General features: G+C 40.7%; 1 protein-coding gene across 1 annotated transcript in view; it reads left to right on the plus strand.

The window, feature by feature from the left end:
- GOT1 (glutamic-oxaloacetic transaminase 1) overlaps window positions 1–12,977 on the plus strand; it is a 29,670-nt gene that overhangs the window by 4,006 nt on the left and 12,687 nt on the right. Inside the window, exon 2 of the mRNA XM_079900325.1 lies at window positions 4,336–4,517. Within this exon, the coding sequence (XP_079756451.1) occupies window positions 4,336–4,517 (182 nt within the window). The remainder of the gene's footprint in view (window positions 1–4,335; window positions 4,518–12,977) is intronic.

Here is a 12,977-nt window from a genome sequence, read left to right on the forward strand (position 1 = left end):
GTAAGTATTCAGTAACGCCTTGTTATTACCATGGCTTCAGCCACCGTCCATGTCTATAATTATGAAATCTTTCTTTCCATCCTGGACTTCTTCCCTGGATGCCAGACCCATATTCGCTACAGTTTGCTGGACACGTTGTACAACCACTTCAAATTCAACGTGTTTAAAACAATGCATGGATTTCACCCTCCCCTCAATCTTTTCTTTTTTCTTCTGCTTTGCTCTATATCTTGGTTGCCCTCTCCCCTGCACCACCCCCACTAGTCGTTATCCAGACTAGAGAGAGACTTTGGAGGTTGTCGGTGACCCTTTCATCAGTCCCATGTATATTTATTTGGTCACTAGGTTCTGTCTTTTTTACCTCATAAATTTATTTTGAATGTCTCCCCTTTTGTTTATCCCCGCGGCCACTGCCGCTGCTGTGATTCAAGATTTCACTATTTCCTTCGTGGATTATTGCAGCAGCCTCCTGACTTCACTGTCTGCTTCTGTCCTCCTTCCAGTTTATTTTCCATCATGTCACTCAAATGATTCTGTTAAAATGTACAGCTGTCCACGTCACTCTCTTGCTTAAATGCTTTCAGTGGTTTCCCCATTGAGACAAAGTTCCTTAGAAGAGACCCCAAGACTCCCTGAGCCATTCCTTGCTGTTTCTCCATGGATCTTACCTCCGAGCCATGAACATGCAGATCCTCAAGAACCTCATCTCTTCAAGCCTCTGGGGGCCTTGCACAAGTGTTCCCTCTGTCTGGAAAGTCCTTTTTCCTGTCTTTTAAACTCTTATTCATCTTTTATACTTCATCTTCCCTGCTCACTTACAGGAGAACTAAGGACTCTATGCTCTATGTTTCCTGGAGGGAGGCCAAGACAGTATCTTGTTTTATCTTACCCATCTCTGTGTAGCTACTTCTAGCCAGTACCTGGTTCATGGTGGATTCAATAAGTAGCCGTCAAATGAGTGAGATAATGAAAGAATGAATGAGAAACTCATGGGTCCAACAAAACAGGAATAAAACCCCTCTGGGAGAGCAGGAATAGTGGTTGTTGGTAATGCTTAACCTCATTGCTCCAAACGCCCAAGAGTAACTGCAGTTCTCCTTCAGTAGGGCAGTGAGACAAGGCATTGGGAATAAATCTAGAATTGAATCTGGGGGAAACTGGGCAGTGAAGAAGGAAGCAGAGGTGTGAATTGGCCATTTTCTCTTTTGTCACAATATGGACACAATGCCTCCCTGCCTCCAGTCCTATCACAGGATTTTTTAGAGTTGCACAGAGTATACATTACTGGTAAGAACAGTGGTACTATGGCTTTATCTTTCATATTTTATTTATTTATAATACATGATTTACAAATGACATATCATAAATATAAGTAGCATAATTATATATTAACCATCCAAACACAGATGGGAAGCATAATAGAACTAGTTTTTCTACAAACACCCATATTCTTGTACATCTAAACAGTATCCCCTCTGTGTAGTGTAGTCCATATATACTGCTATTGCTCAACGTTTTCCGAAAACCCTGTTTTGGAATGGCCTTCAACGCATGTTAGACCCATGTAGGAGGCCATCTTTTTATAGCTGTTCTCCATTAATATTATTCAGTCCATTCACCCACCTACTTTGCTGGACATAATACAAGTACCATTTTCAAAAATTAAATTTACTTTCAAAGGACAAAGATTTGGCATCATTAAGGATATTCAAAATAATGAGATGTCTCCTCTAAAAACAATTCCAAGAGAAGAATTCCAAGAATATTTTGAACAATGGTAGCATTGTGATCATAGATGGGGTGATCTACTTCAGGGAAAACGATTACTTGGGAGTCATTATTTTGGTATCTCTTTGAAAAACCAGACCAAATCTCAACTGATAAAGTAGACTTTTTGAACTTGTTGAGAGGGAGGGAATTTGGTGGGCCAGGGGGTCTAATGTGAGTGATATGACAGTATTGTGAGTCAGATTCATCTACCCAGAGACTGGTTGTTGGTTAGTGGCTGTCAGTCTGGAACTCTCTCCACATTTTTATTCCTAGCTTGATGTGCTTTTCAAATTTGCAGATGACACATTCCTGGAAGGTAGGGTTAGTTGATGGGAGTAGACGACAGATGCAAAATCAAAATATCTTATAAAGTCTTATTTGTTGTCTGACTTTTGATCTAGTAATTTTACATCTAGAAAAAGTTTTCCTAAGGAAGCGCTCATGAATGTGTAAAGTATAAGAACGTTAATTACAATGTTTATTTTAGCAAATAGTCAAAAGCAACACAAATAGTTAATAAATTATACATAGAAAGGAATATTGTCTAGCCACTAAAATTGTGTTGTAAATGGCTCATATATATGAAAAATGCCCAGTTGCATCCACGATAAGAGAAATGCAAATTTAAACTACCCTGAGATAGCATTTGGACTCTTAAATTGGCAAAAATTCACTCAGTGGCTGTGGCTGTGGGGAAGCAGACACTCTTGTACATTGATGGCAGCGATGTACACTGATAACACCCCTGCCCTACGGCAGCGATGTACACTGATAACAGCCCTATAAAAAAGGCAATGTGGATATATCTGTCAAAACTACAAATACACAAAGTATGCTTAAAAGTAATATATTTGCATTTAAACTTTTCATTGATTGCCACCAGTATTCTTCCAATCAGTTGTTTTAACCATATTTGTCCTACAACCATGTGTTGTAAAATGAAAATCAGTTGAAAGTAGTAAACTAATGTATACCCTCATAAACAACAACAAAATTACACATACACATACTTCTCAACCTACTCTTCCATTTTCAACCCTGCCTCTTACAGCTATATTTACATACATGTAAGATGACATATGTACAAGGTTCACTGAAGTATTATTTTCTAATAGCCAAAGATTAGAAACAACTCAAATGTCCATCGACAGGAGACTCACAAAACAAATTATAGTACATTTATCAGTTATGCAGCTCTAAAAAGAACAAAGACAGTCTGTGTGCACAGACTTAAATAGTTAATGATGATGAAAGATATTCATAATATATATTTAATAAGTGGAAAAAAGCATGTTGAAAATTCTATATAAAAAATGACACAATTGATACAAGAATATACTCATGTAAAATAAAGTTTAAAAGGCTGTACACCAAAATTTTCATACTCCTTATCTCTGAGTGCTGGAATTACATGTTAATCATAATGTTTATTATTTTCTTTCTGGGCTTTTCTAAATTTTCTACAGTCAACATGTGTTGTTCAGTAAACAGTATCAACCACCCTAAAAAAGTGATTTAAAAAAAAAAAGGATTAATGTTGAGCAGAAATCAACAAGATAAAGAAGAATTACTTAAAAAATTTGTTTCACTGTCACTTGCCAAAGTATAGGCTTATTGGAGACCTAAACAGTCCAGCAGAAGCAAATCCTTGTCAGGAATCCTGCTCAGAGAAGTCATTGGCTTGGATGCAAGCCAAAGCAGCTGCCCTCTCAAGCTATAATCTCAATGATTATAGGGTAGTATAGGAAAAAAATCAGTGACAGGATAACTCAAAGTAGACTAAAAATACTTTTAGCATAGAAGAAATGCTTAGAAATTTGCTGTAATCAAGATTAAAAATTATGAAACAGGTAAACTTAGATCCATAAAAGTGTGAAGCAGAGGAAGTGAGTGGTAGGAACAGTCAAAATGGTAAACACTGACTGATGTCAAAAAACAGCAAGAGGACAAAGATGTGTTTAAACTTGTTGTTCGATGATTGTGTAACCAGTTGTGGGACTCTTCAGTCACAGGTGTTTCCTCGCCATTTGTCTCATTTCTGTTCTTACAGGACAAGAGGAGGAGGTGGGCCTCCCTCCGCCCTCCTCTCTCTCCATGTTTATGTTTGAAGGTGCAGCGTTCATGTGAAGTAGCACCGAACCCTTTTCTTGGGGAGATGCAGAAGGAAGGCGATTACTGGGCCAGTGGTCGTAGAGACCTCAGTGCCCTAGTGATATTGACATAGCATTTGTAAGGTATTTTTAATTTGCGGAGTGCTTTTGCGTGCACTCTCTCACTCGATCAGGCTCTTTGATGTCCCAGTTTTATTTCAGCATTCTACTTTTTGGAGGTCACATATTTAAGAACTATAATTTCCGTAAGGATAGGAAACTGTCCTTCTGCCTTCCCAGCACCTAGCCCGGTGCCTGGCCCAAAGCAGGCAGTCAGTAAGTGAATGAACTTTAATTTCCCTCACAGTTCTGTTTGGATTGGAAGGTGGTAGAACTCTCCCTGTTCACAGCTCCGAATTCTTCCTTTGACGAAGCCTAAGACTCCTCCATTTTATGTCTCTTTCCCGTGTCCCAGCTTATCGCACGGATGATAGCCAGCCCTGGGTTTTGCCAGTCGTGAGGAAGGTGGAGCAGAGGATTGCTAATGACAGCAGTGTAAACCACGAGTACCTGCCCATCCTGGGCCTGGCAGAGTTCCGGACCCGTGCTTCCCACCTGGCCCTTGGGGATGACAGCCCAGCTCTGCAGGAGAAGCGGGTGAGTTTTGGGTGAGGATCTATTTTTTTCTAGAAACTGTGAGGGTAAAAAGTGGTTAAAAATTAGGTGTTATGTCTATTGAACTGTCAGTGAATAAGGGTTTAAATAGTGTGACCTCAGGGACTTGATAGCACGAATAACATGCTTTTGTATAAAGCACAGCTTCTTCAGTTGTTCACTTTTGCCCAAGAGATGATTGGATTTCAGCTGCTGGGTTTGAAGCAGTTAATGGAAGTGCCAGCCAAGGGAATTTAATGGAATGATCAAGAGATTAGGGTCTGGACCCAGCTCTGCCACTACTTTTGACCAAAGGCAAGTCATTTGCCCCTCTAGCCCCTATGTCTCATCTGTATGTTAGGAAAAGACTAGTTTATGGTTCATGGTCCTATAAGGAGCATTTGCATAGGGGATCATTCAAGGGGGCCTCTGAACTCCCTGAAATTTTAGGCAGAATTCTGTGTGTAAGTGTATTTCTGGAGAGAAAGTTCATAACTTTTATCAGATTTTCTGAAGGAACCTATGGCCCCCGAAAGTCCAAGAGCCACTAGTCTAGATGCTCTCTGAAGATCCTGCCAGTTCTAATATTTGATTCTTCTAGCCTTGATCTCAGCTTCTCTTCATTTAAATGCTTCCTGGTATGTAGTCTATGTATAACTAGAGATACATGGAAGAGAAATGCATTTGGGGAGAGTCTGTATGTGGCAGAAAGTGGTGTGATAGAGATTATCAGTGTTGTAGGAATTCAGAGAGACTGACAAAGGCTGGAAATGGGACTTGAGCTGAACCTTGGGGAATGAGGCCAGGACACTGGTTCTCAACTGTGACTGTATCACCTGGGAGGTTTTAAAAACATTCTGATGGCTGGATCCCATACCAGACCTGTTAAATCAGAATCTTGGAGGGTACCACCTTTCTCTGCCCTTTTATTACCTTTCCCTACAATTCCCTTCCCTTCATGGGTATTTTTTAAAAGCTCCCCATGTGACTGCAAAGTACAGCCAAGGTTGAGAACCGCAAAGTACAGAGGAAGAAAAAGGAGGGGTATTTGTTTGGAGCAGTAGGAGTCCAGGGACAGAGGTTGGAGGTGAGCAGGTCTAGGTTGTAAAGAGACCTACCTACCTGATATGGGCTGGGAACATGCTGGATAGATCAGGGAGGCTGATTTTGGCAGCCAGGGCAGGGGAAGCCCCTTGAAGTTTTGCGCAGAGAAGTTACCCAATAAGAGTGTTTGAAGAAGATAAACCTGGCTGGATGAGTAGGAAAGGGAAGAGCTCAGGTTTTTGCAATAGTCCGATTAGGTATTGTGCAATTTAAACCAACTTCCCTTATTGCTCTGCTAGGCAGTGTCAGCCCCGCTGAGCAGCCTTCATGCAGGTACAGCCTTCATGCATGAAAGAGACCACATCTTGGAGTCACTGATTTATTTCCATGCTGTTACCCAGATGCCGTGATAAGCAGAGTGGGCAGGGTAAAATGAAGGCTGCACACAGGCACGTTCTTATGTATATCAGGAGACCTGGAGGCTCTGCGTGAAGGTCTTGGAACTCAGATCAATGGTTAGATAAGTAATTAACTTGATGAGGGTTTTGTCTGGATTGGTATAAGAGACTGTAACTGACTTGCCTCTAGGAACAGAAGGAATATGGGTAGAAATGGTAGACTTTAGAGATTATGGGTGACATTGGGAAGTTGCTCTGAAAATCTAGGGTTTCCACTGAGGGAGAGAGAGAGTCCTGATGAAGTTTGAAAATGGGGAACTTTGGCGACTGGAGGTGATCTTCTGAGACGTTGTTGATAAATTAGTTGGAATTCCATTGCTGACAAATGAAAACAGAGGTTCTGTGTTGGGGAGCTTCTTCCTCTAAGACTATACATTTCTTATATGATGCTTATTAACTATGTTGGCAGATAGATGCTTGTTCCTCTGCCCAGGAACAAAATGCTCTGTTCCCCATTTTGATCGCTTAATACTGAGGCTTGGGGCTATTGCTTGTGGCATAGAGCCCTTCCTCTTAGTCTAGTTCATCCTGTGTTATGTTTTTGATCATAGAACAAATTTAAATGGCAGTCTGTAAATATTTGAAGATTTTTACTTTTTACTTTTTGTGTGTGTGTGTGTGTAATGGTTTAGGATACCCTCTTGGCATCTACAACACCCTGGGTACCAGTTCATACTGAGCTCTGAGCACTTGCTCTTTCCCTGGACCATCCCCAGGTGACTATCTTAGCTCAGCCCACCATCATCTCATTTGGATTCTTATAATAGCCTCTTGCCTCTAGTCTCTTCCCCATTCTAGTACATTCTGCACAGTGCAGCTAGAATGATCTTCCTCAGCAAAAAAAAAAAAGAGCTAATTGTGTCACCTGCTTCCCCTCTCACAGACACACAGTAGCTCTTCCATTATCTACAGGGTAAAATGCAGACTCTGACCCGGGCATGCAGTGTGTTTTGTAGCCAGGTGTCATCCTGTTCTTGCAGTTACTCTTGCTCCCATCCTCTCAGGGGCCTGCCATCCTAAGAGCCTGCTGTTTTCTAGACCTTCCGAGCCTTGCCATGACTTGGCACCTTTGCCTCAGCTGTTCCTTCTGCTAGGAATGCCCCCTTCACTTCTCTGACTCCCCAGTCCCCACCTCCAAGTCCTTCAAGGCCTGAGCAAGGGTCACTTCCATGCTGAATCCTGAGCTCTCTCAGGCAGAGCTAGTTGTTGGAGTGCTCTGAGTCATCACAGGACTGTGCATCGCTTGGGAAAAGCAGTACTTACTGTGTTTAATGTACAATTTTGTAAGCCTGTCCCTCCCGCAAGACCCTAGGTTCCTCCAGGGCAGGGGTGATGGCTTATTTACTTACTTAAAAAAATTTGTGTGTGTGTGTATGGTGTGAAGTATGGTTCTTTTATTTATTTATTTATTTGGTTGTGCTGGGTCTTAGTTGCGGCCCATGGGCTCCTTAGTTGTGGCACGTGAACTCTTAGCTGCGGCATGCATGTGAGATCTAGTTCCCTGACCAGGGATCAAACCTGGGCCCCCTGTACCGGGAGCACGGGGTCCTATCCACTGTGCCACCAGGGAAGTCCCAATGGTTTACTTATTTACCTCATGAATCTTCAGCATTTAGCTCCTAGCCTGGCACCTCAGAGATCTCAGATGTTTTAATTCACTCATTCGTTCAGTCAGCAGATGTGTGCTCACCACAAGGCACTGTTCTAGATGCTGGAGCACAGTGGTGACCAAAACCATTGCCCGGCTTACAGTTTTGTTGGGAGAAACCGACAGTAAACATAATAAATAGGAACATTATATAGTTTTTTGAAAGATGATAAATGCTACAAAAACAGAGGAGAGGAAGCCATATTAGGAGTGCTGAGGGTGGGAGTGAGAGTGGATACAGTTTTAAGGGTGGTCATGGTAGAAACAGAAATGACATTTGAGCCAAAACTTGAAGGAGGTGAGGCATGAATGAAAGAATGAACCAGAAAACAAACAGTAATCATGTCCTCTCTTAGATTTTTCTTCTCAAGATTTTACATTACCAGGTCCATCAGCCATTTTGAGGAGACCTGTTTTCTAGACTCGTCACTGCTGCCTTCTGCTTTTCCATCTTCAGATCTTAGAATCCAGACCAAATGTCAAATTGTCATCTCCTGCCTGGTAACATTTCAGCTTCTGAAATTACTGAGCCACTGCAGGTAGGAGGGCTTGTGGCGCATGAGATGGCGTCCCAGTTTCCTGCTCGGACCGTTGCCTCTGGGAGACTTGGGGCTTTCTCTGTGGCTCTCACCTTGTCAACACTGTCTTCTTCTTCATCTAGTTCAGCCCATGTTTCTTTAGTGCCACATGCCGGATACCACATGAATTGCTAGGAGCACCCAGATCAATGCATCATAGCCTTGGCCACAAGCAACTCCTAAATAGCTCTCCTGCTCCTCACAGGGAAGTCATTACATCAGCAAATTGTGATCTCGGACAAGTGTTCTAGAGCCCAGCAGGGATTCCTTCAGGCAATTCATGGCTAAATTGGGAATACAGATTGCTGGCATAGCTTTCTGCCAAGTCTTACTGGATTTCTCTTGTTCTGGATACTCCTGTTTAGCCACCCAGGTCCAGTTGTCTGGCTCCTTTTGAAGTTTGTATTTATTTCCTTTGCTATTATGATTTTTTTCCTTCATCCCAAATACAGGATTTTCTTGAGCTTTACAGCTATTTGCCAAAAATCAGTTCAGAGAATGACCGAATTGACATATTATTGATTCACCAAAAATTCGTTTCCGCTAGTTGCTGATATAGTTTAGAGCCATCTGTGTTTCACTGAAGCCATCTAGTGTACAATATATTTTTAGAGGGAATGATAATTTCTTGGGAATTTAATATGTCAAGTGTCATATACATCATGAATATCAAGAATTAGTTACAGGGGCTTCCCTGGTGGCGCAGTGGTTGAAAGTCCGCCTGCCGATGCAGGGGACACGGGTTCATGCCCTGCTCTGGGAAGATCCCACATGCCGCGGAGCAGCTAGGCCTGTGAGCCATGGCCACTGAGCCTGCGCGTTCCGGAGCCTGTGCTCCGCGACGGGAGAGGCCACAACAGTGAGAGGCCCGCGTACTGCAAAAAATGAAAATAAAAAAATAAAGAATTAGTTACTGTTAGTGAAGTGGGTTTATCTCTTCCAAACACATTTCCAATCTAGTCTACTGACTTTGTGACTTCTTTTAGTTAATGACTTTGCTTTTTGGAGTGGGAGAGAAAGGGTGGGGTTAAAAGCTGAGCACAGGAGAGGGCAGACAACAGAAGCAAGAAGAACTACAATCCTGCAGCCTGTGGAACAAAAACAACATTCACAGAAAGATAGACAAGATGAAAAGGCAGAGGGCTATGTACCAGATGAAGGGACAAGATAAAACCCCAGAAAAACAACTAAATGAAATGGAGATAGCAATCTTCCAGAAAAAGAATTCAGAATAATAATAGTGAAGATGATCCAGGGCCTCGGAAAAAGAATGGAGGCAAAGATCAAGAAGATGCAAGAAATGTTTAACAAAGACCTAGAAGAATTAAAGAACAAATAAACAGAGATGAACAATACAATAACTGAAATGAAAACTACACTAGAAGGAATCAATAGCAGAATAACTGAGGTAGAAGAACGGATAAGTGACCTGGAAGAGAGAATGGTGGAATTCACTGCTGCATAACAAAATAAAGTAAAAAGAATGAAAAGAAATAAAGACAGCCTAAGAGACCTCTGGGACAACATTAAACGCAACAACATTCGCCTTATAGGGGTTCCAGAAGGAGAAGAGAGAGAGAGAAAGGACCAGAGGAAATATTTGAAGAGATTATAGTCGAAAACTTCCCTAACGTGGGAAAGGAAATAGCCACCCAAGTCCAGGAAGCGCAGAGAATCCCATACCGGATACACCCAAGTAGAAACATGCCGAGACACATAGTAATCAAATTGGCAAAAATTAAAGACAAAGAAAAATTAATAAAAGCAGCAAGGGAAAAATGACAAATAACATACAAGGGAACTCCCATAAGGTTAACAGCTGATTTCTCAGCAGAAACTCTACAAGCCAGAAGGGAGTGGCATGATATACTTAAAGTGATGAAAGGGAAGAACCTACAACCAAGATTACTCTACCCAGCAAGGATCTCATTCAGATTCGATGGAGAAATCAAAAGCTTTACAGACAAGCAAAAGGTAAGAGGATTCAGTACCACCAAAACAGTACTACAACAAATGCTAAAGGAACTTCTCTAAGTGGGAAACACAAGAGAAGAAAAGGACCTACAAAAACAAACCCATAACAATTAAGAAAATGGTCATAGGAACACACATATTGATAATTACCCTAAATGTGAATGGATTAAATGCTCCAACCAAAAGACACAGGCTTACTGAATGGATACAAACACAAGACCCATATATATGTTGTCTACAAGAGACCCACTTCAGACCTAGGGACACATACAGACTGAAAGTGAGGGGATGGAAAAAGATATTCCATGGAAATGGAAATAAAAGAAAGCTGGAGTAGCAATACTCATATCAGATAAAATAGACTTTAAAATAAAGAATGTTACAAGAGACAAGGAAGGACACTACATATTGATCAGGGGATCCAAGAAGAAGAAATAACAATTATTAATATATATGCACCCAACGTAGGAGCACCTCAATACATAAGGCAAATGCTAACAACTATACAAGAGGAAATCGACAGTAACACAATAATAGTGGGGGGCTTTAACACCTCACTTACACCAATGGACAGATCATCCAAAATGAAAATAAATAAGGAAACAGAAGCTTTAAATGAAACAATAGACCAGAGATATTTATAGGACATTCCATCCAAAAAGAGCAGATTACACTTTCTATTCAAGTGTGCACGGAACATTCTCCAGGATAGATCACATTTGGGTCGCAAATCAAGCCAAGTAAATTTAAGAAAACTGAAATCATATCGAGTATCTTTTCTGATCACAGTGCTATGAGATTAGAAATGAATTGCAAGGAAAAAAACACAAACACATGGAGGCTAAACAATATGCTACTAACTAACCAAGATATCACTGAAGAAATCAAAGAGGAAATCAAAAAATACCTAGAGACAAATGACAATGAAAACACGACGATCCAAAACCTATGGGATGCAGCAAAAGCAGTTCTAAGAGGGAATTTTATAGCTATACAAGCCTACCTCAAGAAACAAGAAAAATCTCAAGTAAACAATCTACCTTACACCTAAAGGAACTAGAGAAAGAAGAACAAACAAAATGCAAAGTTAGCAGAAGGAAACAAATCATAAAGATCAGAGCAGAAATAAATGAAATAGAAACAAGGAAAACAATAGCAAAGATCAATAAAACTAAAAGCTTGTTCTTTGAGAAGATAAACAAAATTGATAAACCCTTAGCCAGACTCATCAAGAAAAAGAGGGACTGGACTCAAATCAATAAAATTAGAAATGAAAGAGAAGTTACAAGACACCGCAGAAATACAAAGCATCCTAAGAGATTACTACGAGCAACTGTATGCCAATAAAATGGACAACCTGGAAGAAATGGACAAATTCTTAGAAAGGTATAACCTCCCCTCTTCCTCCAGAACCAGGAAGAAATAGATAAAATGAACAGACCAGTCACAAGTAATGAAATTGAAACTGTGATTAAAAATCTTGCAACAGGGCTTCCTTGGTGGCACAGTGGTTGAGAGTCCGCCTGCCGATGCAGGGGACATGGGTTCGTGCCCCGGTCTGGGAAGATCCCACGTGCCATGGAGTGAGCCATGGCCACTGAGCCTGCGCGTCCAGAGCCTGTACTCTGCAACGGGAGAGGCCACAGCAGTGAGAGGCCCGTGTACCACAAAAAAAAAAAATAAAAAATCTTGCAACAAACAAAAGTACAGGACCAGATGGCTTCACCGGTGAATTCTATCAAACATTTAGAGAAGAGCTAACACCCATCCTTCTCAAACTCTTGCAAAAATTTTCGGAGGAAGGAACACTCCCGAAATCATTGTATGAGGCCACCATCACCCTGTTACCAAAGCCAGACAAAGATACTCCAAGAAAAGAAAATTACAGACCAATATCACTGATGAATATAGATGCAAAAATCCTCAACAAAATACTAGCAAACAGAAACCAACAACACATTAAAAGAATCATACACACCATGACCAAGTGGGATTTATCCCAGGGATGCAAGGATTCTTCAATATATGCAAATCAATCAATGTGATACACCATATTAACAAATTGAAGAAGAAAAACCATATGATCATCTCAATAGATGCAGAAAAAGCTTTTGACAAAATTCAACACCCATTTATGATAAAAACACTCCAGAAAGTAGGCATAGAGGGAACCTACCTCAACATAATAAAGGCCATATACGACAAACCCACGGCAAACATCATTCTCAATGGTGAAAAACTGAAAGCATTTCCTCTAAGATCAGGAACAAGACAAGGATGTCCACTCTTGCCACTATTATTCAACATACTTTTGGAAGTCCTAGCCACAGCAATCAGAGAAGAAAAAGAAATAAAAGGAATACAGATTGGAAAAGAAGTGAAACTGTCACTGTTTGCAGATGACATGATACTATACATAGAGAATCCTAAAGATGCCATCAGAAAACTACTAGAGCTAATCAATGAATTTGGTAAAGTTGCAGGATACAAAATTAATACACAGAAATCTCTTGCATTCCTATACAGTAATGATGAAAAATCTGAAAGGGAAATTAAGGAAACACTCCCATTTACCATTGCAACAAAAAGAATAAAATACCTAGGAATAAACCTACCTAAGGAGACAAAAGACCTGTATGCAGAAAACTATAAGACACTGATGAAAGAAATTAAAGATGATACCAACAGATGGAGAGATATACCATGTTCTTGGATTGGAAGAATCAATATTGTGAAAATGACTATACTCCCCAAAGAAATC

This window comes from Stenella coeruleoalba, assembly GCF_951394435.1.
Source record: "Stenella coeruleoalba genome assembly, chromosome: 16".
Lineage (NCBI taxonomy): Eukaryota > Metazoa > Chordata > Mammalia > Artiodactyla > Delphinidae > Stenella > Stenella coeruleoalba.